This window comes from Epinephelus lanceolatus, chromosome 19 (genome assembly GCF_041903045.1).
Source record: "Epinephelus lanceolatus isolate andai-2023 chromosome 19, ASM4190304v1, whole genome shotgun sequence".
NCBI lineage: Eukaryota > Metazoa > Chordata > Actinopteri > Perciformes > Serranidae > Epinephelus > Epinephelus lanceolatus.
Window position 1 is genome coordinate 9,695,911 of NC_135752.1, and position 25,773 is coordinate 9,721,683.

General features: G+C 40.2%; 1 protein-coding gene across 1 annotated transcript in view; it reads right to left on the reverse strand.

Annotated features, from left to right (window-relative positions):
• Positions 1-25,773, reverse strand: part of LOC117269567 (netrin receptor UNC5D-like) — a 245,045-nt gene that overhangs the window by 59,753 nt on the left and 159,519 nt on the right. Inside the window, exons 3-4 of the mRNA XM_033646670.2 lie at positions 921-1,064; positions 616-719 (exon numbers count right to left, since the gene is read on the reverse strand). Of these exons, the coding sequence (XP_033502561.1) occupies positions 616-719; positions 921-1,064 (248 nt within the window). The remainder of the gene's footprint in view (positions 1-615; positions 720-920; positions 1,065-25,773) is intronic.

The window sequence follows — 25,773 nt, forward strand, 5'->3', positions numbered from 1 at the left end:
ACTGTGCCTTTAAGTAAATGCAAAGCTTCAGATGCTTGGGCACACAGGCTTTGATATTGACACATCTGCCTGCTGAGCCTTCACATGAAGGCGCACAACATCAGAGCGCAGCACAACACACACCACTCAACAGGACTGTCCGCAAGAGCCTCATTTCATATTCATAGTGAAAATTAAAATGGAAACGGCAGGCTCTCTCTTTCAGGCACACACACACTAACACACACACACAAACACGCCAAGGAGGGGGAGAGGGAATGATAGTGAGAGTGAAATGAATACATGACATCTAAATAAGTTATAGCCGTACAGCCTTTTACCAGAGAACACAGCGATGCACATGGATAGATATTACTCCCAGTATGTGAAATGATCTCTCTGCCTTGAACAGAGTGAGCCTGAGAAACTAAACAAACGGCAGCTTCAGCTCATCAACTGCAGCTCTGGCTCATACTAAACTGAAGGAAAAAGCGCATATGTGTCTGTGGCTGGAGAGTAACAAAACATTGTATCATGAATATAGAGTTACACTGCAAGTAAACCAGACGGATGACTGCTCCTCTCCAGGCAACACAGGAGAAAATGTTGGTTGTTTGAAGTGCAAGAAGCCCTCACCTCAGCCACAGGCACTCCCTCTGGGGGACGACAGTGCAACACAATCATGCCATTCAGAGGCACCTCGGTGCCTTGGGGGTCCTGCTCAAAGTTCTTCCTCAGGTCTAGGGAAGAGAATAAACAACCTGTATTAAAGAACAACTACAACAACGTGAGGGGTAATTTGTACATGTGTGACCTTCTTCTGCTCACATACATGAACACGGAAAAGAATGACGGCTTCTACAACATCATGCCACCAGTTTGAGGAATAACCTTTTCAGGGACAATAAGGTCAGTCAAGTTCAAAGTGACATGTTGCTTACAGGCGATCCGGACAGTTGCCTTGCGGCTCTTGGAGGTTCCCAGGTGGCTCCAGGCGACACACAGACACCAGTAATCCTCCGGGCCATGGAAGTCCTCCACCTGCTGACGTGACACGTTGATCATCACCTCGCGGATCTTTAGCCCTGCAGACAAGACGGTTGATTGCTTAGATTGGCTTTCATTATCTCACATGGGTGATCAATAAGAGAGATGAAGATTTGCAGGGACAGGTTGATGAGGGAGATTTGAATATGATAAGATTATCAGCAGTAAACAGATCTACCATTTGCCAGAAGGAGGAGGAGGAGGAGAGAACATTACTTAAACCAAATCAATTTCAAATTCATAGAGATTGTGAATATTGATATCTATATCATTACTGGTCTTTTGACAAACCCTTGTTAAAATTTCAGTTTCAGCAGACAGAAAGCCAGCAATGCAAAACATTGGTAGTGTGCCCTCATATCCACTTTTATAGTATCTGGAAAACATAATCCATTTATACACAAGTGACACTAAATGCTTTCCAGTGGCGGGTTTTAACTGAGAGGAGGAACACACCAGCTTGTTATTGTTTAAGGGAGAGTGTGAGCACTCATTTTTTCTTTGAAAACATTTGAAGGGGCTATAATTTAAGGTAGAAAAGAGGAGCAAAACAATGCAATTAAATGCTTCATCTGAACACCGATACTTTCTGTGGCAATCAAATCATCTTTTTCTGCAGCAGAACTTTGACTTAATGTCACACAGGTCCTTCGTTAATATCTGTATATTGTCTGGGATGCAGCTCATAATGAGCTAGGCGTGAGACAAACATTTTTGGAGACAACTGATGGGAATTTAAAAGCCTGCTATTTCAATTATGCCAGACTATGAACAAAAGATGACAGGCTCGGACCATTAATGCATAATAGGGTGGCTTTATTGGGCATCTAGGAAATTGCAGCTTTCAACCAACATATGTGATGTCCTGAAACCTCAGTCAGCCAACTTGAATAGATTTATTAATATATGAATACAGAGTTATGAACAGCTAATGTTAGGTGTCTAGACTCCGACCTCGTCATTTCCAACAGTATACAATTAGGAATGCACATGCACAGGGAGGAAATGGAGAGGTACAGTAACAAATACCCATCCCCCTCAAAGAAAACTAGAATTAAAGCCTATGGGCAGATTCTGGGGTGGAGGTGGTGCGCAGTGATGAACTTCACTGTATTCACTGCTGATTACTGCCAGGCCTGTTTTGTTTATTCTTTGTTAAAACAGAGGAATGTGCTTTAGAGTAAAACTCACAGATTATATCCTCAGTTTTGCTCAGAAAAATTGTTGGTAAAAATGCACAACTCTTTCTGTATGTGTTTTATATTAAATACACTGGAACCAAGAAATGTTATTACCTAATTATATGTCCTGGCTAAAGGAGAGTTAGTTTAAGTTATAGTTCTTAAGATATAAAGTGCTAGTGTGAAGCATTTAGTGGCATCTAGCGGTGAGGTTACAGATTGCAACTAACTGAAACTTGTCCCGTGTGCCAAGTGTGTAGGAGAACTACACTGGCTGACGCGAAAACTCAAATGGCCCTACAGAGCCAGTGTTTGGTTTGTCTGTTCTGGGCTATTGTAGAAACAACATGGCGGATTCAGCGGAGGAGGACCGGCTCCGTATGTTGGTATAAAGGAACGGCTCATTAAAATGTACCAAAAACACATAAATACTTAGTCTAAGCTAATTTTAAACTAATGAAAACATAGTTATGAATATTATGCTCCAATTGTGCCAATAGATATCCCCCTAAATCCTACATACTGGACCTTTAAGTCCTGGTTGATTTGGCAACACTGGCGGTTAATAAATACTGTACTGCAGTAAACTCTTCTTGATGTCAATGTCAATGTCAGAAAAACAACAGAGGAGCAAGTGGTCTCTGTTTACAGTGCAGCCAAACAAATTTACATTGTCTTGTTTTGTAGATTTCTGATAAACAACCTCATTGACAAATACATGCATAATTTAATGTGCTAGCAGGAGTAATAGTACATGTTTGGTTTGGATTAGAAGTAACCAAAAGCTGTGATACAGCTGTTAACAGTGAGGCCGATATTAATGAAATAACATACTGCATACTTTCCTGTGAATCCCTTTTGTGTAGGTAGGTAATTGGAATCTCGAGTGGGGATGGTGGACTCCGGCACTAACAATGAAAATATATAGAGATGGATTTAAATCTACTAATTTTAGAACCCTATTTTTTGATGGCAGTAAATCAATAAAAAGTGTACTTTACACTGATTTCAAGTACAGCTAACAAGTCGTGCCTGACAACACATCTCACAGCAGCTGTTCAAAAATCACTGTAAAGCTCGGCCTCTTGTGGCTTATTGCTTAATTACGCAGCCCTACACTTGTAGTGGAGTTGTCTCTCCACAGGCTTCTGCCGTCATGCAGTACATTGCAAACAGCAGCTTAGACAGGGGCCGGGATTAAATGAAAACTAATAATATGAAATGAAAGGTTATCAAAGGGAGCCTAATGAAGTAATGTAAAACAGAAATGTTCTCTGAAGACACTGTAATCCTCTGCAGTGACTGACTGATATTATGTACAACACACACACACACACACGCACACACACGCACACACACGCACACCCACCCACCCACTCCATCTACTCCTCCTTTCCACCGCTTCAAATTAGAGACTTAATCAACATGCCTGATTAAGTGAGAGTGAGGCACATTTAACTACAGGAAAATAAAAACACAAGATTGCACTCCAGTGAGGGGGCAAATTTAGACTTTTTCTTCAGTATCAGAATAAATTCAGCTGATTGTGTGAATAGGAGCTGCTACAGAGGTACCCAAAGCAGCATGACTATGGGCTTACAACACAGATGGTGCAGATAGCTTTGAGAGTAAAATTCAGACATTCAGCAAGATTCAACCACAATACCTTTTCCTCAGTTTTAACCACAGTAATTACAAAGTGCAGGATAAAGCTTAAAAGATGTACAACAGGTGATACATTTAACTCATGATCACATGTTCAAGCTTTGCACTGTGTGCAACTTGCAAATGGCAGACATTTGTTAATAGCCGTCTTGTTTCTTTTCATGGATACATCAAAATAATTAAACATTAATCTGGGTTTCTTCCTATTCTATAAACAAAGAAAGAAAAATCATACAAAACCCCCAATGCAATTATTACTTGTATTTTCCCACGGCTACTTCCCAACTAACATTTCCACCCGGACCCTTTGTGATCATGTTTTATTGTTTAATTAATAATGTACATGCTAAAATTCTATGTTATTACTTCTTCCAGGCTTAATCATAGACGGGATCATGCGTTTGATCGTGTGTTTGCACGCGCGCGTGTGTGTATGGTCTTTCCACAGATAATCTCACACACTACTGGGCCAATTAGCCTTATATTTTGTGTGCACATTAATGACTGTATGCTCGAGAACCTCTCATGGTTACGGTGATTTACAATTGTTGAAAAACCTGTTTTATTGACCATTTTATACCATCATCGCTGACCCTCACTTCTGCTAAACCTCTAAACACTAGGTAGTGTCACGTGTCAGTTCAAGGAGAACCCAAATGCAGACTAACGGGCCGGTTGAGGTTTTAACAATAAGTGAGCTTTAATACAGCCGATAAAAAACATCCAGATACAGCAGGTTACTGAAAGTCCAAATGAAAGTAGAGCAAAAATAAACTGAAAACCAACTGGGAAAAATGCGAGGATCTCAGGTTAAAAAAATCCAAACACAAGATATTAGGCAGGATACGCAGCATGGACAACATCAAGAACACAGGTACGAGCACAGGAATAATGCAGGGATGAACACAGGATGAACACAGGCAAGAATGTAAGAATGATGACCACAGATGAACTGACAAAGAACAAAGGGAAACACACAGGTAAATATACACAGAAAACTAATCACAAGAACAAGACACAGCTGGATTAGAAAGACATGGGCAAAAGGAGGGAAATGGAGATCGGCTAACAACAAGGGTGTGAAGGGGAATGCTAGGGTGGAGCAAACAAGACTAATACAAAACAAGTGTGAAGGGAAGACTCTGGGAACAGGGAAAGACAAACAAGACAGGTGTGACAGAAAACAGGCGGGAAACACACAAAGACAGGAAGTCAAACCCACGATCACGACAGGTAGGGGCCTCAAGTCCTTCACAAAACCGTGTGGCAAAAGCATAGAGCAGAAGGCATTTCTGGCTACTGGTGAGGCTTAAAGCCCAGTTTAGACCAAAGATTCGTGACGAGACAAGTTGACGAGAACAGGCAACTACTTGCAATGCCCCATTCTGCAACATTCCATAAACCTGCCCGTTCACACTAATGCAACTAGATGAGAGGGAGTATCATCTCTATGCAACAAGTCCCTGCACTTCTGCTCTGATTTCTAGCTTTTCAGAGTTGTGGTTAACTATAATTTGTAGCTTCTTAGAATATGAATGAGGATAGTGATAGTGAGATACTGGCTATAGTTGCATTTGTAGTAGTGATGAAACAATGAAAACATAAACAAAACAAGCATAAGAAGGACTGCATTCATAATAATTATGTCACAATAATATAAATAACCAGCACCAATTAATGAGTCAGTGAGAATGTGTGTGTGTGTGTGTGTGTGTGTGTGTGTGTGTGTGTGTGTGTTGGGGAGCATAAGCATATACAGCGAGCAGCAGCAGCAGCAGCAACCCACGGATGGTAACAAAGGGCTCGGCGGGGACAGAGCACCTGCCGCAGCAAGTAATCATGCCGTCTGCGGTCATTTGGGCTTGACCAGCAGACTTCACTACAATGCGATTGGCTGCTGAAACAGGTGATGTGCTTTATATTCTAAAATAAGCCGCTGGCGATTTGACCAGCTGAGTTGCAGGTGACACCATTAGCTGGCTTGAGTTGAGCTCAGACCGGCCAGTTCACACCACTGCAACTTTTCTCTGCAATGCTCTAAAATGGTTTTGTCTCGTCGCCAATCTTTGGTTTGAACTGGGCTTAAAACAACTAGTCTGTTGCTGGTCACACTTAGAAAGAAAACTGACATCCATAGAAAAGTTTGGTCTCATGAACCGCAGCTTCTGCAGATTAATTCCATACCCAATATGTTACGGTGTTACACGAGATAAAAAAACGTTTTTGTAATCCTTGCCACCATCTTGACTGTATGGAAGCCAGGAGGAACAATTCCACTTTTTGTTTTAGATTTGTACATTTTGTTTGCAGCTAGATACAGTGCATAATAGGAGTATAAATGGCTGTGAAAAAACAATTTTGAACAGAAAATTAATGAAATCTGAATGATTTGTCACAACTACAAAGACATTTTTTTTGTGAGTTAACACATACAGTTGGTCGCTTGGTGTTACACCTCTATAATGCAATGAGTCTGGTGCGTCACTGATGGTTCAATTTTCTCTTCTTCAGTAACTTTATTTTAGCTGACTTAATGGTGATATTCTTTCATGGAAGCACAGCGGGTGAGTTTGACTTCAGAAAGAATCAATTAACTTAATTTGTATTAACAGAACATGCATTTTGCCTTAGATCAATGGAAAGAAATGGAAAACTGGTTTGATCTATATAGAGTCTATGTGAAGAGAGTCTTAGAAATGTCAATTTAGAATTTGAACATTCTTAAAAATAACTAACCTCATGCCATATCTGTCTTTGATATAACCTCTAAACTTCAGTAAGTGCTTTTTGACAAGCAATTTCACTACTGGATTGTGACAATCGCCTGAAGCACTAAAGACACTCAGGAATGGGTTTAGGCATGTTGTCTCTTAATTCACAATGTTTTTTTTTCACAATCAGACTTCCTCATCTTTATTAATGATGAAAAAAACAGAAGAAACTAATGCATAAACAACAGTATGCTGCTCCTGATGCAACGTTTTATGCTGAAAGCAGAAGAAACTGACTCATCGAGAGTAGAGTGAGCTACAGCTCTAAAGATTCACTCCAAAAGCTCTTTTTGGTCTGGCACACAGTGAAAACATTTCTGACCAACAAAGAACAATAAAATAAAACAAAAAACGATTCTATATCAGCCCATTTCATATTACAATCAACAGTGCAATAACAAAAATAATTTCAGATTCAGCTTTCAAGCACACATTCAAACACAAATGCTTGAAATATACACCCACACTGAAGGATGGCCATTGTTTGCTTGAGTGAGGGCCATGGTGTTTCTGCTGAAGGCGAGATAAACAAAGAGAGAAATCAGAAAGACACTCCGACTCCCAGGTTCCCTCACATTAGGCAGAGATCAAAGAGCTTAGTCCCTTTTCCAAGTAGCCTGGAATGACATGGCGCTGCAGATATTATTCAATAACTGCTCGGTCATGTCGATGACATGCGGTCACTTCTCTGCCTTCAGGAATACAAACATCCATTCAGCTCTTTCCATGAGCCTGTCCCTAGCCACCTGTCCCCTTTTTTGCCTCCTTCTCCTTCAGGCTCATGCCAGTGGCTCTTGACAGAGCACCACAAAGCCTCGACAACAGTCCTCACGGTGGAGCAGCCTCCACGTGCCCCTTTAATCATGCTCTTTAATATGTCTCTAATGTAGCCTTTATAAAGGAGTCAGGAAAATATATATCAATGTTGATGCTCACTTATCATCCCACGTTGCTCTCGTTCTCTCTTTCTTTCCCCGTCTTTCTTTTGGTCTGTCTGGCAAAGGGCCTGTGGTGTGATTTCTCCCGGCTTTGGACCATTGTTTCGCCTTGGCTGCATCTATGAAAAGGCCCTAAGGGAGCCAGGCGGTGCCAGCTACAAGTGGCTCCTGATCCAAGCAGCTTGGTGGAGCTCGTCTGGTCCGGCTCAGCTCAACCAGGTCCAGGATGTCTCTGTCGCACTCCACGTCGGATGGGGATTTTCAGAATTCTGTTTGTCTAAGGGATCCGCGTGTGGCAGCTGTGTACATAGTGGGTGACACGGCGTGGGCTGTGGGTTGAGGTGGATGGGTATAGCTTTAGGAGCGCGTCTGTCTGATGTGAACCCAGCTTTGGGGAAATGTTTGTGTGATGTGACACTGCGGCATGCAGCTCAGCATGTGGGGGCTGTGATGGCTGGCTGTGGGCCAGACACAGACGAACCCTGCTAGACAAGCGGAACATGATCCCAGCAACATCTTCAATCTGGTCCCAGCTGTGTGTGTCATACTTAATCCCGGAACCAAAGGGACGCATTACTCCCTGCATAAAAAAATCATGATAATTCAGCCATTAAAATGCTGCAAGTCCTTATTTGTGTCATTCCCCCGGTCGCCTTGTTTATGTTTATCCAAAAAACCTCATGTCTGCTTATTAGGAGCCAGTTTTGCATACACAAGTAGTTTTCACTCTGTGGGCCACTTCATTCGTTTCACTTCCAGTTCTTCAACTAATACTTGGTGACACTGAGAGAGTCCGAGGCATCTCACTTCCTCACACCAGTCCCCACCTTTCTCTCTTTGTCCTGAGTTCATGGCTGGGTGATGGTATCTCTCAGCTGGCTGGGATAATAATACACAACAGTGGAGTCAGTCTTTGACAGAGCATCAACAGGAATAGATATCCATACTTCCCCTTTCCTCCCTACATTCAAACGCTTTCCCTCAATCACTATCTCTTCATCACTGAATCTGCAGGAGCTGCTATCCTCTCCTTCTCGAGACAACCAACGTGGTATCCATTTTCAGCCTCTCTTTCACTCACCCATTTTCCAATCTCCTCTTTCCCCCCTTATCCTCTCTTTCTCTTATCTCTCCATCAGGGTATCATGCTTTCAGCTGAGGTCAATAGGCACAGATATCCCCTCTGTTCCACCGTCCTCTCTGCTCTTCTTTCACTCTGTCCTTCAATAATCTCCTGAGTTCTATCACTCATTTCCATCTCTCACCCCTCTTGCAGCATTTCAACAGAGACAAAAATAGGTTGTCTTCTGTGATAGGTCACAGTACATAGTGTGCTGCAAAGAAATCTGTGTTTTGTTTACCACAACTGCCCTTCTTTTGTTTTATCTTTGGAATTTTAAGGCAAGCCTGTTCCCTTATGAATAACAGAAGCTGACTGATTTACTGTCTATAAAGACTCGAAACAGCTTCCTGAAATCATTCTGAGGAGTTTATCAGTGCGAGATGTTTTCCTGAAGGGAGGTTAAAATCTGTGTAGCAATGATTACATGGAATATCCAGCTGAGCTGTGTCTGCCTGTGGTTTATCAAAAGGCTTAACAATTGCAAAGGGATAAGGAAATAAACACTGCTGCACTGAATCTGACGATACTGAGCAGCAATAATCGTGTGGATCAATGCAACTTTATCTTGACAAAATCCAAACTTTGGTTGAAAAGATTATCTTTGTACCAAACACGAAGAAGGCACTCAAGGAATAACATGATTTCAGATCAGCGACACAACAATGTAGTTAAATATCTAGGATGTTAAACTTACTGTGTTATAATTTAGCGCCTGTCAGTCTTTATTCTTGGTGCATTTCACTTTCACTCTCAGGATACAGGTTGAGTTGTGTTAGTCTGGACTACCCGTCACAGTCACAGAAACTGCCTAACAATATTTAAGTACGGACTTGTTCTCTACAGAAACCTCCCTCCTATTTGTGTTTGTGTGGGGCGGCCATTACTGTCAGGCCTGATCAGTCTCCTGTTTCATGGTTCACATTGGGCCAGTTACCTTTAGTGCTACAGCGAGGGCACACAGACATTAATGACAGCTTTTGATGCTCGTAAAGCTAGAAACTATGTTTGCTCAACATCATAACATCCACTGTGGATGGGTAAAACTCTCCCTCTTGTGTGCACAATACAGATTTACACCTTTTCCTCATTCTATTATGCGTACCCACAGGGAAACTTGCAACCACCACAAGTAACGCTCAGAATTGCTTCTAAAATCGGTGGGAAAATATCTTTATATATCCAAACTGATGAGATACTGTAAATTCAATTCCATTTACTTACTCAAATTCCCACTCTGACTCAACAGATGTGGACTGCAGCAATAAGCCTCCCACTGGCCAACTATTACATTCTGCTTCCCTCTGCCCTCCCCCTTTTCTCTCGCTGTTATTGTTTTCAGTAAAATACAACAATGACAGGCGGCTGATCTAGCTACACTCTGAAGATAGAAGACATTAGAAAAAACACATTTGTGCTCTGCAGTGTTAAAAACACACATCACAGATCTTATTTTCCCCAGTTTTGTCCATCAAAACTGCTCAAGCATTGAACCCTCAGTGGGCCTAATTACCCACCAGAAGTACGGCTGGCTGATAAAAAACAGTTTGGTTTTGTTACAATACAAAGTAATAACAGAGCCAGAATCACCAGTATTGATTCTGATGCTTTATATTATCAAAACCTTTTATGGCACTATGATGTAGGCGAGAGCCAAGTGCCATGATTAATGAGATGTATGTGTTATTAATAGGCCACATGTGAACACATTTAATTATCACTGCATGATTCAAACATCAGGGATGTCCTTTTACTGTTCTCTATTAATCTATTAATCACATGCTTGCAAAAACACAGAACAATTTCCCACCACCCAGTGAAAACCATATATGTCCAAAGTTGAAGATTTTGAGGTTTTTTTTGGATAAACTGAAGGATTAAGTGTCCCTTTATAGAATGAGAAAATTCTTCTACTTCCTAAGATAAATACACTTTTTAAAACCCCTTGGATTATCTGAAAAATTAATTGTCATATCTCTACTAATCTCTGTAAATACATATCTGCATATGTATGCAGACACTGTAGGCAACAGCACAAGATTTCTGGTCACGGTTCCACTTGTATTCAGAGAGTTTTGACCAATCACATTTGAGCGGGCCTTGGTTACAGGTAAACAGTCCATGTAGAGAGCGAAAGAGGTGTAACGCATTGGCTGAAATGCAATCTCGGAACCCACCGGCTTTTGTCTGATGACGATTTACATGTAGCTGTTTATTTGTGTTTTTTTTCCCCCTAATTTATCTGCATTCATATACTGTACAGATATCAGTTTATATATATTTGTTGCAATGTTGCTAGGACCTCTCTCAAGTTGCTAATCAGACTGCAAACAATGAGCAGCACACGGCAAAGGAAGTCTTGTCCCAGATATCCGCTAGCTAAACTGGATGTCCTGAAATATTGGCCCTCAACCCGCAAGGTTTTATCATTGTCAGATGATAGCCAGTGGGTTCGGAGATTGTTTAGCAACAAACAGGGCTGTTCTTCTTAGCCGATGAAAAGATATTGGAGATATCTGGTTTTCACTGGACACTGGCAAAATGTTTAGTGTGAATTCTCCAAACTGAATGAAGTGATGGCTGCGCGCATGTGCACAAAAGCAGAGTGCATGCTCCAAGAAAAGTGTCAGTGTGTCTCATATGTGCTCTAATGTTGGACGGACCCATTTTTCAGTATTGATAATACTGTCATGAGAATTCATATGCATAACAAGCTTTGCAGTAGAAGACGAAGCCTCTTGGATGAGAGGTAAAATGTCCTCAAGAAAGTCATGCAAGTCCAGTTGCCTACAATATAGCACTAGATTACCATGGCCTGGATGTCTGACTCACCAACAAGCTTTGCAGTAGTATTAGTAGTACTGATACTTCAGGTGCTTTTTATTCCATGGTGTGTTATTGATGTAACACTGCACAGTTTCTGATTTGTTGAGATTTTTAGACTACATAAGAGCCTGCCCACTCTTTCACCTTTAGATATTGATTTCTATCAAGAAGACAATCCCAACAGCCCCAAAACAGATTAAGAAAACAACCTGTTCATACAGACAGGTGCTGTAAAACGTTGTCTGTTCTCCATTTCATTACATGTATTGACCAAACTGCAACCTCCGGGGCTAGAAAGTGTAGCCAATACGGAAGTGCCGAAAACTACAGTTCTTAGAACAGCCACTTGAGTCTAGTTAAAATGCCCAACTGTACAGCAGCAATAAACATTTTACAGCCTGATACAAAAAACAGTTTTGGTCTCCATAGCTAATCTCCCTGTTCAAGACTGTACAGGGAGTGATTTTTTTTAATAACTCACCTGTTTACATTTTATTAAGGTTTAAAGTTAGGCATAATTAAGGGCTAGCCACTTTTAGTGATAGGCTGGCTTTAAAAAATCAAGATGGTGACAGCCAAAATGCCAAACCTCAGGCTTTAAAAAGAGTCCACAAACGAATGTGTGATGTCCCAGCAGCCACATCTATCATTTTTACATTCTATGGTATTGACGGCGTACAACTGTAGTAATGCTGAGCCAAAGATGTCATGGGGAAAGCACAATGCTCAACTGATTTGTCATCTATCATCTGTTTGTCTTTGTGTTGTGTCTATACTATGGAACGATATTTGGGGAAGCATCCATCTTTTGCTTGCTCACCAACTGCCTAATTTTCATGGCAATGCAAAGACTACTGGAGGCAGTACTTTGACATGTTTTTTTCTGTTGTTGGTACAAAGTGCGAGGAGAGGCACAAACAGATCGTAGTTTCATTGAAATGAGGCAGCACAGAGTACAGTGTTGGTATTTTGGTAAGGCTGGATCATACATGTGGTAAGAATAGATATTCAAAAACAACTTTTTATGGGGTGGTGCAGCCTCATTAGGCTAATAATTTGGTGATTCTGACAATAAGCACATGCCAAATCCTTTGGAGGAAATGTGCAACAATTCCAAGAAAAACACTAATAATGTAATAAACAGTCTTAATTAAGCACTCACAAGCAAGTAGATGTGACTTCAGAAAAAACACTCTGTAGGAAGTTAAACATTAATTGGTACTTCTTACCAGTATCTGTCATCTGCAAGTGCTTTATACTGAGAATATGAAAACCTTCTCCTTCAGTTACTGTGGTCAGTCCCTACAACCATCCAAAGGCGGCAGGGCAGATATATGTGATAAATGTGCATCCTCCAATTTGAGAAGTAGCACACTGGGCCCAGCCACTGCGCACATTGATCCACTGTGTTTACACTGATTAAATCATGTGCAAACACCACCAGGCTCCTTCAGACTACACAGACTTCCACATAGACTTCTGCACACATCAAACTTGCTGATTGTTATTGTCACAGTTTGTGACATCAAGTGGAAACACTGGACACAGGAATCTCACAGTGAAAAACACTGAGGCAATTATCACTCATTCTCTCGCTCTCACTGTCTTCCTCTTCCTCTCATCAAAAAACACACCGCATTACCGGTAGGCGATATTCCCGTGTGTCATGGCCTCCTTTTTTTTTTTTTTTTTTTTTTGTCAGGCAAAGTGGCATCTCATTTGAATACTTGAAATGCACTTATAACTGTGATATGATGTGATACAAAAAAAAAAAAACTTAAGAGCTTAAAAACTCTTACCATTTCTATTATTTATTTCTATAGTTATTGCACAAATGTGACAACAGAGTTTGTAGGTGAAGTACAGTAGATCACTGGAAAATGTCTCTGGGTAATATCATAGGAAACACGACACATCTCTAACTGCACTTTGAATGTCTCTGCAATTCGTCTTTAAATGCTGCACCATCTGTGTTTGGCTGCAGATTTGTTGTGCCTTATTATATTCACGTCTACAAACTCTGCATCATTCAAACATTATGTTCCTACCTGGAGAAACTCTCTCCTCTCCTTTTAGGGAGCTCTTTTCAAAATGTCACAGCTGTTGAAAAGGTACGAGACCAGTAATGAGACTGGCTGAGAGGTTTAATGTTTATCACCACAGCCTTCTGTCTCATAGTCTGCTTTAACTGTTACCTCACGGTTTCAAAGTCTTCATTAACCCATCAACAGCTTCCTTTTACTTCGAAGTAACTGGGCCTCTTGAGAGTTTTTGCTTTTTATAATGGCCTAATATTCTCTGTATTTAATTTATTTAATAATACAATAAGAATATAATGTATTCAATAAAAAAAAACTTCACAGATGTTCTTCTCTTCTCAATTATGCACACTGCAAGATTTGAAAATAATGGCGCATCACTCACCACAGAATATTATCAAGATTATAGTGCCAGAAGGAGCATGAATGTACCACCTCACGTGATCTCATGGGGAAGCAGAGATAAACAAAATGGAGTGACTGGTGTAGTTTGACAAATTGCCATAATGTTAATAAGACATCACAGTGAGAAAGAGATAAGCAGGGGGCTACATGAGTGTGGATGAGACAATGCTTGGGGAGGCATGGTCAACTGTTAAGAACTGGAGGTGAGGTTTTAACACTCAGTCATATCTGTCAACAGTAGCCTAGTATACTTGCTAATGTTAGCCTCAAGGGCTATGTTAATGTTTGCTGTTGTTTGACAACACAGTTAGGTTACATCATCATAACTGTAATCCATCAAATCCAGATTTTAACTCCCATGAATATGTTACAAATTATGAAAGAAAATGTTGGCATTGTATGTTTCTGCACACCACAGGTACGTTACATTTGCATGTTTCATACGTATTATCTAAAAATTTCTAAAGTGACGTAGTTCTGATTACATGTATATGAAGTGACTTTGTCATCAGGATGGATGAAGTGTCACCCAGGCGAAACGCCTGCCAAGCTGCAGACCACTGTTTGAGACAAACAAACAGCAAAACCGCTTGTGATTTAGCAACCCATTATTTCAGGAGACTTTTTAGAGACCAAACATGGCTGTTTTGTAATGACCAATTGCTTTTTTTCCAGTGGGGAAATTCCCATGAAAAGTGGTGTTTTTTTACTGAGAGTTCACTGCTTTTCCAGTTGGACATTGTGCCCTGTAAAGCCGGTATTTAAAGCCAAAACATGATCTTTTCCTAATCATAACCAATTTTTTTCTGTGCCTCGATCTAACCAAAGATTAACCACAGCATGGTTGAAATGTAGAGCTTCAACATACCTGCTACACAATAATGTAAAAATGGAAACACATCTGTGATTTGAAAAAACGTACAGTGCAACTGGGTCGGTCTGTGAACAGCTCTGGAGGTTGAAGACTGGATCTGTACATCTCTCACATTACCAGATATTCTGGGCTGAACATTGGTACAGATTAAGGCCCTACACTAGATTTCTCCTGTGATTGAAGTGGTGAATCAGGGATAAATCAGCCCAAAACTCCTGTAATCTTAGTTCTGCTCTAGCTGGATGCTGCTTTATATTTAATCAGTGCATTGAGATGAGAGTGGTATCGATCCTCTCATCTAACTCTTGGCCAGAGAGCGAAAAAACGTATTGCCCAAAATGTGAGACTTTTCCTTTAAAACCTGGCCAAAACATTCTGGCTCCCCAGTACTCATAACTTATTCATGCATCTCACAAAATTCTGTATTATTTCTTCACTGGACATGTCATACTTGCCAACCATTCCGATTTTCCCGGGAGACTCAGTTTTCCATTGCCCTCTCAAGGTTTCCTCCCGGGGTCACAATTCTCCAGTATTTCTTCCGATTTATGACAAATTTTCACATTTTTCCCCTCTTTTTTTATTATCACATCCTGTCTCTGGCACTCTACAGTGTGCATAAGCCCAGCCCTATAACTCTAAAGGTCTACAATACAGCTACACAAAATGTTGTTTCCTGGCATGTAAGCATCGCAGAAGACAGCTGCTTGCGCCTCCTTTACATCAGAGACTGTGAAGTTCTGTGAATTGTCAATAATGTAGTAGGTCCTTATGATGTAATCTGTACACAAAGGGAATATATTTCAAACAATGTAACTCAAATGTAAGACGAACTAATAAATAACACAAGAAACATCTAGTAAACTCAAACTGAGGGTAGCAACAAAGTGAGAGAAACTGTTTTGATGTCCAACATTCAGTGTCTTCTTTTATCTCACAAAACATTTCTTTATTGAAAGATGCAATATGTTTTAGGTTGACAGCAAGCCAAGTTAATTGTCTGAATAGCAAAACAATGATATTCATAACAACAGCATAACGATAATAAATGGGCATTCATTACAGCCTTCACTATATCCTACAGTGATACATGACATCAGTGTCTGGTTTAAATCTTCAGAAGACAGGAAATTACATGTTTATTCTTTGAGTTCTTCGTCTGAGTTGAATGTGTAAATTGAACAGATGACAGTGAAATAGTCACATACAGATTAAATCTCTTGTCTCTGGGCAGAGAACTGTTTTTAAACTCCTAACCTTCATGGTGAGGATCTCAGTTCCAGTAGGAAATACATAAACCACAAGCCAAGAAAAGACAATTCTTTCAACACCTGACACTGCCGTATTTGTTGCTGTCTCAGAGAAGTAGCGAGAGTTAAGTTACATGCACAGTGGCTTCCTGCTCTAAATAAATGTGGTCTGTCCACAACAGCCAACAGTCATGCACAATGTGGTATTAGTGGTGCAGGAAAAACACCTTCAAAGTATCTGTTGTACACGTTTAGACTTAAACTTAATATGATTTAGACATGTGCATTTACTGACTGTGCATTTCTTTTAGTTCTGTTTAAGGTCCCTCATACTATAAATTTCTTCTGTTAGATAACATTTCAAGAACCAGCCCCCCAGTGCATCAAAAATTGCTGCACACAAAACTTTGACCCAGGAGACCAGCATTCGGGTTCTGTGTGACACAAAAAGTCAACTGTGAGTTATTTTGTCACGTCAGTTTTTAGTCATTCATTACTCAGTCCGTCAGTCACGTAAGTTGACTCATATGATTAACGTCAACGATATCTTCCTAACCTCAACCAAGTAGTTTAGTTTTGGGGGTATCCAGTGGCTTCGTGGGTAGAGCAGGCGTCTGTTTGGAAGAAACGCTAAGCCAACTACACTTACCATTTTCCTTGAGAGAGGAACAGAAGACTGCCCTAGACGAAGGACGTTTTTGCTGTTTTGCTGACGGGATACGGCAAAAGCATAATATATCAGTTAGCCCCACCGACATTTAATATGCCTCAGTTAGTGCCGCTCCTTGAGTAGAAAGGGTGTATCAGTGAGGGCCAGACTCAAAATCTTTCTAGATTTGAGTCTGGATTTCCAGGCTATAACACCTACCCCCTGCATCAAAATACAACGCAAAAGGCTGCTCTGGAAAGTCGTTTTTACATTAAATAGCTAGACTGGATATAGGGTCCAGATATCTGTAATTCAGTTCTTTCAATTTAAAAGATCATGTCAGATATCCACAGTGACATTCTTCCTAGGACAAAAGGCATCAGTTTTTCCATTCATGTCTACTGTACATATATGCAATAGAATTCTTACTAGGAAAAATCCCATTTCCAATTGTTGCTAGTCACAACTCTAATTGTAGATATCTGAAATTTCTTTTTTTTTACTAGTCGTAATACCAATGGTGGATATCCATAATGACAATTTTACTATATTTTGAATGTTCAAAATTACGTAATGGATATCTGGAATGTTCGGTTTTTTGGATATCTGAAATTAAAATTAGGACTAGTAACAACTGGATAGTTTTTCTAGTAAGAATCTACTAAGAATTCTATTGCGAATTTTATAATGTTGTGGATATCCAAAATTGAAAGCCCAATACACATGAATAGAAAAAGTGACATCACTTGTCGAAGGAAGAATGATGTTATGGATATGTGAAATGACTACTGTGGATAAGAATGATGTTATTGTGGGTATCTAAAATGTTCTTTTTAAATAGTAAGAACTGAATTACAAATACCTGCAATATATAACCAGTCTTGCTATTAAACATTAAAACTGCCATTTAAAAGATATCTTAAATAGTCTGACCAGTATAATCACGTTGTAGATATCCTGAAATACAATTTCTACTTGGAAAAAAGTATTATGGATATCTTTAATTACCATTCTGACTCCTGAGAATGCAGTCTTGACAATAAAAAATGCTATTATGGATATCTAAAATGTAATTACAGATAGGAGTAATTGTTAAAACGGCTTGCCATAAATTGCTGGCTTCTGCTCAAGCATGGAAATATGATGAGAAGAAATGAGATCACATTGCAAGAACTTGCATAAACTAAGTATATTTGCCATTTTTGGAAAGAACTCCCATTTTTTTTTTACAAGACAAATGGAGCTCACACTATGTTATGGAATCTTGAGCAGTCAGGATTAGCTCACAGAGAAGATGAGTTGCAGATATGAAATATTTAGCCATTACATGGTGTTGAAAATATCTCTTTTACTCCGCTACACATCTTACAGATCAAGAAACACAACACGATTCATCCAGTTGGAACAGAGTGTATATTGTGCCAGCTTTTCCTCATGCTTAGGGCAACAGCAGTGGAAGCTATTCACAGAAGCTGTAATGGATATTTTCTTCTTTCTTTTTCTACATTTCTTTTCCTTGTCTGCTGCTCTGTCTCCTGGAAGGCACATCTGAGCTAAGACTGAATCTGAGAAAAACAACACAAAGCTAAAATACATCTCCCTAGCTGAGTTAGCTGCCTCTGGACAGACACGGTCTCCGTCCTCTGCCTAAAACCCTCTGGTCAAACAATGTTAGGGCATGTGTTGTTGAGTCTGTCTGCATTTAATTCACAGCTTACTGCTTTAATAGCTACAGCCCCCTGCTCGCTGCTGAACCCAGGGGCCATTCTGCCACCTGCGTCAGACTATAATAGCCTGTACTGGGATACAGCTGTTCAAATGCCTCCTACAAATGAAGCTGGATGGACAGCCAGAAGTGTCTTCTCTGTGGGGAGATGTTCATTTTCTCAACGCGTAGCATGTTAGCCCACCTCGGCCTGTGTATACAGCACAGTAAGTAACAGATAATGTTTAGAAACGCTCACTGAATCCTCTGCATCCCACACCTGTGAATACTAAAGCATGTCCAAGCAGCAGAGCTGCACATCATCATGCAGGGCACCCTTCAACAAGAGCACACAATATTACACCAAGTAGATGCATTTATGCTTAGATATTTATGTTTGTGTGGAAGTGCTAAGAGGAAAGACAAAATAAAAAAAGACTGAAGGCAATGGAGAGGGAGTAAATGAATGAGGAAGGTGAAGAAAACAAAGAAAAATGCATTACTTTCCAACCATGTAGCTTGTGAGCCAAGAGACAAGGGTCTTATAAAGACAAGGTGTCATGTCCCTCCATAAAAGGGACCATCATGCTCTGTGAGGCTGGACTTAGGTGTACAATAGCAGTGCTAACTTATCAGCATGCCAACATATAGATAAGCTAATGTCACAATAATATGCATAATATGTAAATATAATCATGTAACTGTGGTATGTATGAGTAGAGAGAACAACCAAACCCATCCTGCAGAGCTTACCTAAAAATGCATTGGAATCCAAACACATCACGCCCTCTGTTTATTTTGATTTCTTCCCACCCTCTCACTTTTTTTTCATCTTCTCCCTCCCCTCCTCTTCATTTTCAGTAATGTTATTGCATTTTTTTTCTTTTCGAATTTACTTTACATGCTGTCCCCTGTTGTCTGTGTCCTTATACGTTTTGTAAATTAATAACTTGTGTGTGTGTGTGTGTGTGTGGTAGTGTTGGCAATGGGGGATGGCAATATCTGGTGTAATGCATCTCTGCAATATTTAATGTTATGGCTTTTATTGGAGTCAATGTGCAGTATCTGGTGTAGGGCATCTGTGCAATATTCTTAGTGGGTATGTTCTGGTATATATGGATCTGTGTGTTACTGAATGTAAACTACATGTACTTCATTGTTTATGTATATGGATACTGTATCTTGTGTACATATGGAGATGTTGTGCAATGCTATGTCCCCTGTTTCTCTTAAATGTCCCAGAAAAATAAATCTCCTAAGGGAGACAATAAAGGCCCAACCTATTTACATCTGATGTTGCCTTTTTGCATTTGTTAATATAACCATAATATCTACATGTGTATGCACTTATTGGTGAATAAAGGGAAAAAATAAAACATGCTAACATATCCCCATGATCATGCTAACATGCTGAAGAAAGTAGGTCATGTTTACCATATCCTATCTTAGTTCGGTACGTTATCAAGACAACGTTTGCGAATTAGAAGAAGGTACTGTACAGCTGTGGTTGATGGAAATACTAATATTAGTTTTGTCTAAACCAAACAATTAGACAAATTAAAATTGTTATTTGATAGCGATGCTAGATGGAAAGGTGAGGGGTGTCTTAATCAATGCTGTTACGAACATCAATACCTGAACCGATTTTCATGGCAATTCATCCAGTAATTGTCAAGACATTTTGCTCAAAATGAATTATGAAAGTCTAATAAAAACATAAAATCCCCCCAAAAATAAAAAAAGTAAAAGTTGACTATGGCATTAGGATTCACCATCTATGAACCATCATCAGTTTACTAGATAAGTGGAAACGTTGACCTGTTGGGTCTGCAACTAATAATTATTTTCAGGGCTGCAGTTAATAATTATTTTCACTGTCAATTACAGTTTTTCTCATTTGCTTGAGAACATTTGTCCATTCAGAAGTAACATTTTCAAGACAGAGCACACACAGTTCTAAACTAGAAGTCGCTGGCCAAAATGACACACTTTGTTTGCAAAATGCTCTCACACTCAAAACATTACAGAGATGCAACAGAAGCAAATATTTCCATCAATCAACACAACTTGTGGTCAAATGAATATATTCATTCAATCAATCACAACACAATGGATAACAAAATACAAAATACAGCTATCAATATGAACCACTTTAACATTAATTTGTGCTATATGCCTGTGCCATTTGTTGGTAGTTTACATAGTTATGTGTGCCAAAAAAGGGACGCAAACACCACAGCATGGGTTGTATCCTCTTCTCTGAAGATGATTTTACTAGAGAAAACAAACCCTGCTGCACTCTGCATCTGCACTTTTACACTGTCATCATTATATTCTCATGCACAGTCTGCCAGTGCCCATCAATTGTCATTGAAATGTAAGACCTACAATAAACACCTAGAGGAGACAAATTCCGACATTCATTATGGTACAGCTTTTCTACTGCCTTCTTTCTTCACCAAAGAACCAATAAAGAACCGCATCCAAACTAAGAAACACTAACAAATATATATATATATTTTTATTGTACTGCATCAGATTTTTCAATGTCTTTTTTTGGCTGGACTGCAACAGCCATATATTAGGTTAACATATTTTCGAATTCAGAAATGCTGAATTTTCAGTTCCCCTGTGCCGTGGCCTCTTCCCCTACTTATGTGCCTTTGGCCTCTTTGATCCATGCTTGCAAATAGCAACACAGAGGTGGTATTTATTATAGATGGATGAGGACTGGTTGCTGATTGCAAAGTTTCACAAAGGAGTTTCACACAGTTGCATTAGAGATTCATAATTATCCAAGTCATTTCTATCAGCTGTGAATAGATGTTTTTCCCATCATTTTACTTGTTCAGAGTTTTGGGTCCTTCTATAAGATCTGTGTTAACTGTCTTGAAAAAAGGGTGTGAATATTGTGTGAAACTAATGAAAACGTGCTGCAGTTTGTCCCAATCACTTTGACACATTTCCTGAAACTAAAGCTTAGTTTCTTAGAACTTTAAACACAAAACTAAAAAGAGTTAATCATTCTGTCAAAACTGCACATTCTCTTGCAAAATGAAAGACTGCACTCAAAACCTTCTCAAAATGGATTCTTTGCACCAAATGATACACACAGCTATGATATGAGTATCTCCTACGGAGCATCAATTAAACACTACTGTGATTCATTTAAAATACTAACATGAAAGTATTTTCATATATGGTTTGCTTTATGAGGCCATGCTACATATTATGTTTTTTCGATTATGTTTTTTGTTCTAAATAGCCTCCATCTTTGGTACATACATTACAAAACTGTTGCCATATTGTAATCCTATACTGTAAATATATATTATATCAATAGTCAGTCTTTGTATCAACATAGTGTACAATGCACATTTGTCTATCCAATGAGCTGAGCTTAAAGCAGCTGTGCGAACTTTTCGTTTTTGTTGATTATAGCGCCCCTTTGGTCGAAGCAGTATGACAGCCACAGCCTGGTGTCGTAAAATTCCGAGTGCAGCCGGCAATTACAGCATGCATTTGTTTTGGAGAGCGACAGGATTAACTAACGTCAGGTCAGTCCAAGTAATTAGTGGAAACAGCAAAATTACTCAGTAAATTCTCCTGTTGTGTTTCTGTTCTGATCAAATCTAATCTGTTGTGTATTTTGAGCTACTAAGGCTACCGTAGTAGTGTGAGCCTCAAGTTATTCTGGGTAATGTAGTAACTGAAGCAGCCGTGTACGTTCGGTGTAAGGAGGAATAAACAGTTAACAAGTCATCTGCTGAGTCCGCATTATTATGTGAAAAGAATACTCCGACGATTTGGGAGTTATGCCCTTTCTCTGTCATTTTCATATTGAGACAACATGATGGATATCTTGGCGCTAGTAGGGGGTCAGTACATCTTGCGCGGAGGGATACACCGGTGAGCAACAGCTGCAGATGGCTCTGGGACAGGTACGCTAGGTCACTCGGTAAAAGCAAACAAAGAGACGACACAGACGATATTACTCACCCGACTGAAAGCTGTCCATCAGCTCCTGCAGGCCTGGGTGTTTTTTCCAGTTCATCTTAGGAACGTGAAAAACAGTTTCAATCACGCCAGGATCAGTGATTGCTGCAAAGTTTTCACTCCTTGTGATGCACTCTCTGCGGCGGTTTTCCTCCTGATGATAAATCTCCCCAACGATGGTAGCACCAAATCCCATTGTGTGCAGCAAAATGGGAGCGGAGGATTCAGCCTCTCTTCTCGCCTGCTCAGCATGCAACACATGGAGTTCCTCATCTGTGTACTCCGGCTCAAACAGGTATGGCTCTGGGTCTGTGTCCGCTACAAGAAACTCTTCAAAATCGTGTTCAAAGTCGTCCATTGCAGCTACTATAGTCCGGAGATATCGCTAGGCTAAATAAACAGCTGACTTTTATTTACAAGCTACGTCTGTGCCTGCTCACTGGTGTATCCCTCCGCGGATCACAGCGCAGGACATACTGACCCCCTATAAGCGCAATGCTAACCGCTGAGACCCAGCCACTGGACATACAGACACAAAAAAGATATCGATCATGTTGTCTCAGTATGAAAATGATAGAGAAAGGGCATAACTCCCAAATTGTCGGAGTATTCTTTTATGTGAAGATACACAGTGAAGACATAACATAATCCTAACACAGCAAAGCTGTTACCTGCAGCCTTCGCTTGCAAAGCTAACGCTACTAACGATAATTCAGTCCAAGTAATTAGTGGAAACATGCTAACATGCTAACGTTACACACAAATTAGTAGTAAAGTAAGACCTGTTCATAAGTGTTCTGGTGTAGCTCTGAATTTCTTATAAACTGAGGACAACTGCCTGCTGTATATTTGTGTTCATGGTCACAGTCACAGATAATTTTACATGATGCTCCTTCATTATCAGCCATGACATCAAAAGTACAACCAAGTCCTCATAGATACATCTCTGGTAAAACTGTTAGGTGTTATGTGTTCAACAATGCTCGTTGCGTACTGTTTACTCGAAGAACACTGTAAACACGGCTCCTTCTTCTTCTGTGGTTTAATCGCTGCGGGCTGCTGCGGGCTGCTGCGGGCGAGCAGAATCTCTTCTGCCTCGGGTGCCGTATTCTGGTTGCTGACTTCCGCTGTGTGTCCGACCCGAGCAAGGCTACGCTAAATAGCCATATAGAGAAAGGCTTTGTTGTCGCTGTTGGGTTCAAATAAATATGCGGATCTTCAAGGGGGGGTGATACGAACTAGGGACAGTTTTATTAATGGTACAAAGTTCGGCACAGCTGCTTTAACTTACAACTTACGTAAGTGATGTACAAGTTGATACTACAACACCGCAAGACAATGTTTAAACTGTATTTCTGGTGATGTAATATTGAAATCAGTGCACAAATACAAAAACGGTAACAGAGAAAATATTTATTTGTTACTGCAATACAGTAAAATGTTCAGCTGACTCAACTGATTGCGTAACAAAAGTTTTTTTTCATAGGCCTTCCTCTCTGTTGACCTTGCTGCTCCATTTTTTTTTAAAGACCAACATGGTACAAGTTACATGATGCTTCCTTTATGCTCTGACACACGATGGGAGTGTTTTGCTAATTGACTTTGAACAGGTGAGATGTACTGTAAATCAAACCAATTAATAATGAATGAGTGGCATTTTGAAGGCCAGTGTTTTCTAGGTGACTTAAGTGTGCTAAATGATGTGATCTGTGCTTAGAGTTTGGCAAAACTGTTATTTAAAATGTCTTTTTGGGGGCATCAGTGGCTTAATGGATAGAGCAGGCGCCTGAAGTACAATGCTGTTGCAGCAGCGGCCTGGGTTTGACTCCAGCCTGTGGCCCTTTGCTGCATGTCACTCCCTCTCTCTCTCTCCCTTTCACGCTTGTCTGTCCTATCGATTAGAGGCGAAAATGCCCCCCCCCAAAATATACATGTGTATATATATATATATAAAGACTTTTTGAGTGAAAACAGTGAAATAGTGGTTGGTGTTCAGCAGTCTGAAGTCGTGTTGTTGATGCATGAGCTTCACATTTTCAGAACTGAGGACATAGACTTTTGAGTGTACTATGGGGAAAAACTAACACATTTGTAAGAGGAGAATTCTGCTGTGCTGAGAAGGTGATGATGAAGATCAAGTGGACCCCAGTTTCATTAAGTGGGTCTTAGCAATCGAGACAAACTGTAATCTGTCAATGATTTTCTCAATCTAATCTAAGCGATTACTTGTTTGATCTATAAATTATCAGAATATTGTGAAAAATTATCAGTTTTTCCCAAAGCCAAAGATGACGTCTTCAAATGTCTTGTTTGTCCTAGTCTCGCCACCAGACAATCAGAGATCTCCGCCTTCTGATAGTCTGGGGACACTCCTTTCTAAAGTGTGTTTAACACACCGGAGAAAACAGCCAGCAACAAAGCAACGCCTCTTGCATTTTTTAAAAGGACACGCCCTCCCGGAAATGTGCGCTCCCCATTTTCTCGTCCGCAAGGACACAAACACACAGAGAGCTTGAAAATGGATGCCGAGAGATTTAACTCTGTTTTATCAAATGCATGCTCAGTCCACAAGATTGTGGAAATGAAGGAGTTACAGTGACTTTGTTTAAAACTTTTAAGGCAGTTGGACTATGTTTACGAGCACAAGAGTTCAGCGAGCCACCGAAGGACCGAGTTTTTTTTAAACTCTGAAATTGTATCCGCCCATCTAAACACAAAATCAGGGAGAAAGACATCAGTCTTTAGTTAAAGAAGCAACAGACAGCATTTTTGCCTATATATATCATTATGAAAATAATGTGGGTTGCACAGGGTAGTATACACAGTAAAATCAGACTATCAGCGTTTACATAGGTTACTTAATGGCTTTGCAATCTTTGCAATAAGCTTCTGCCACCGGGAACAAATTTTCGCGGAAAAAATCTGCTTTACGGCAGGAAATGCGTCATGTATTGCCAAACTGGTCGGTCAGCCAATCAGGGACTGGAGCTGGTCCTTATGAGGATAGTTGAGTCAGGAGCACAATGGCAGACGGACAAAGTTTGGAGATAGTGAAAAACGGCCTCCCAAAAGAAAACGAGCCCCTCTGTCTGAGGAGGCAAAGAAGAGCAAAAAGGAGAGTGATAAAAGAAGAAGAAAAACAAGAGTAAACCTCAGTCAGGCGTTAAGAAATGGAGGGAGCTCCGTGACCAAAGAGGCTTCAAAGCTGATGTCCAGCTAGCTTTCTTTCTAATGGATCAGTAAGTAACACGGCTAAATGTTAGCTAGACGAGAGAGGACTGTACTGTACTGGCTGCTAGTTCATTCCTAGCTGGCCAGCATCGCAAAT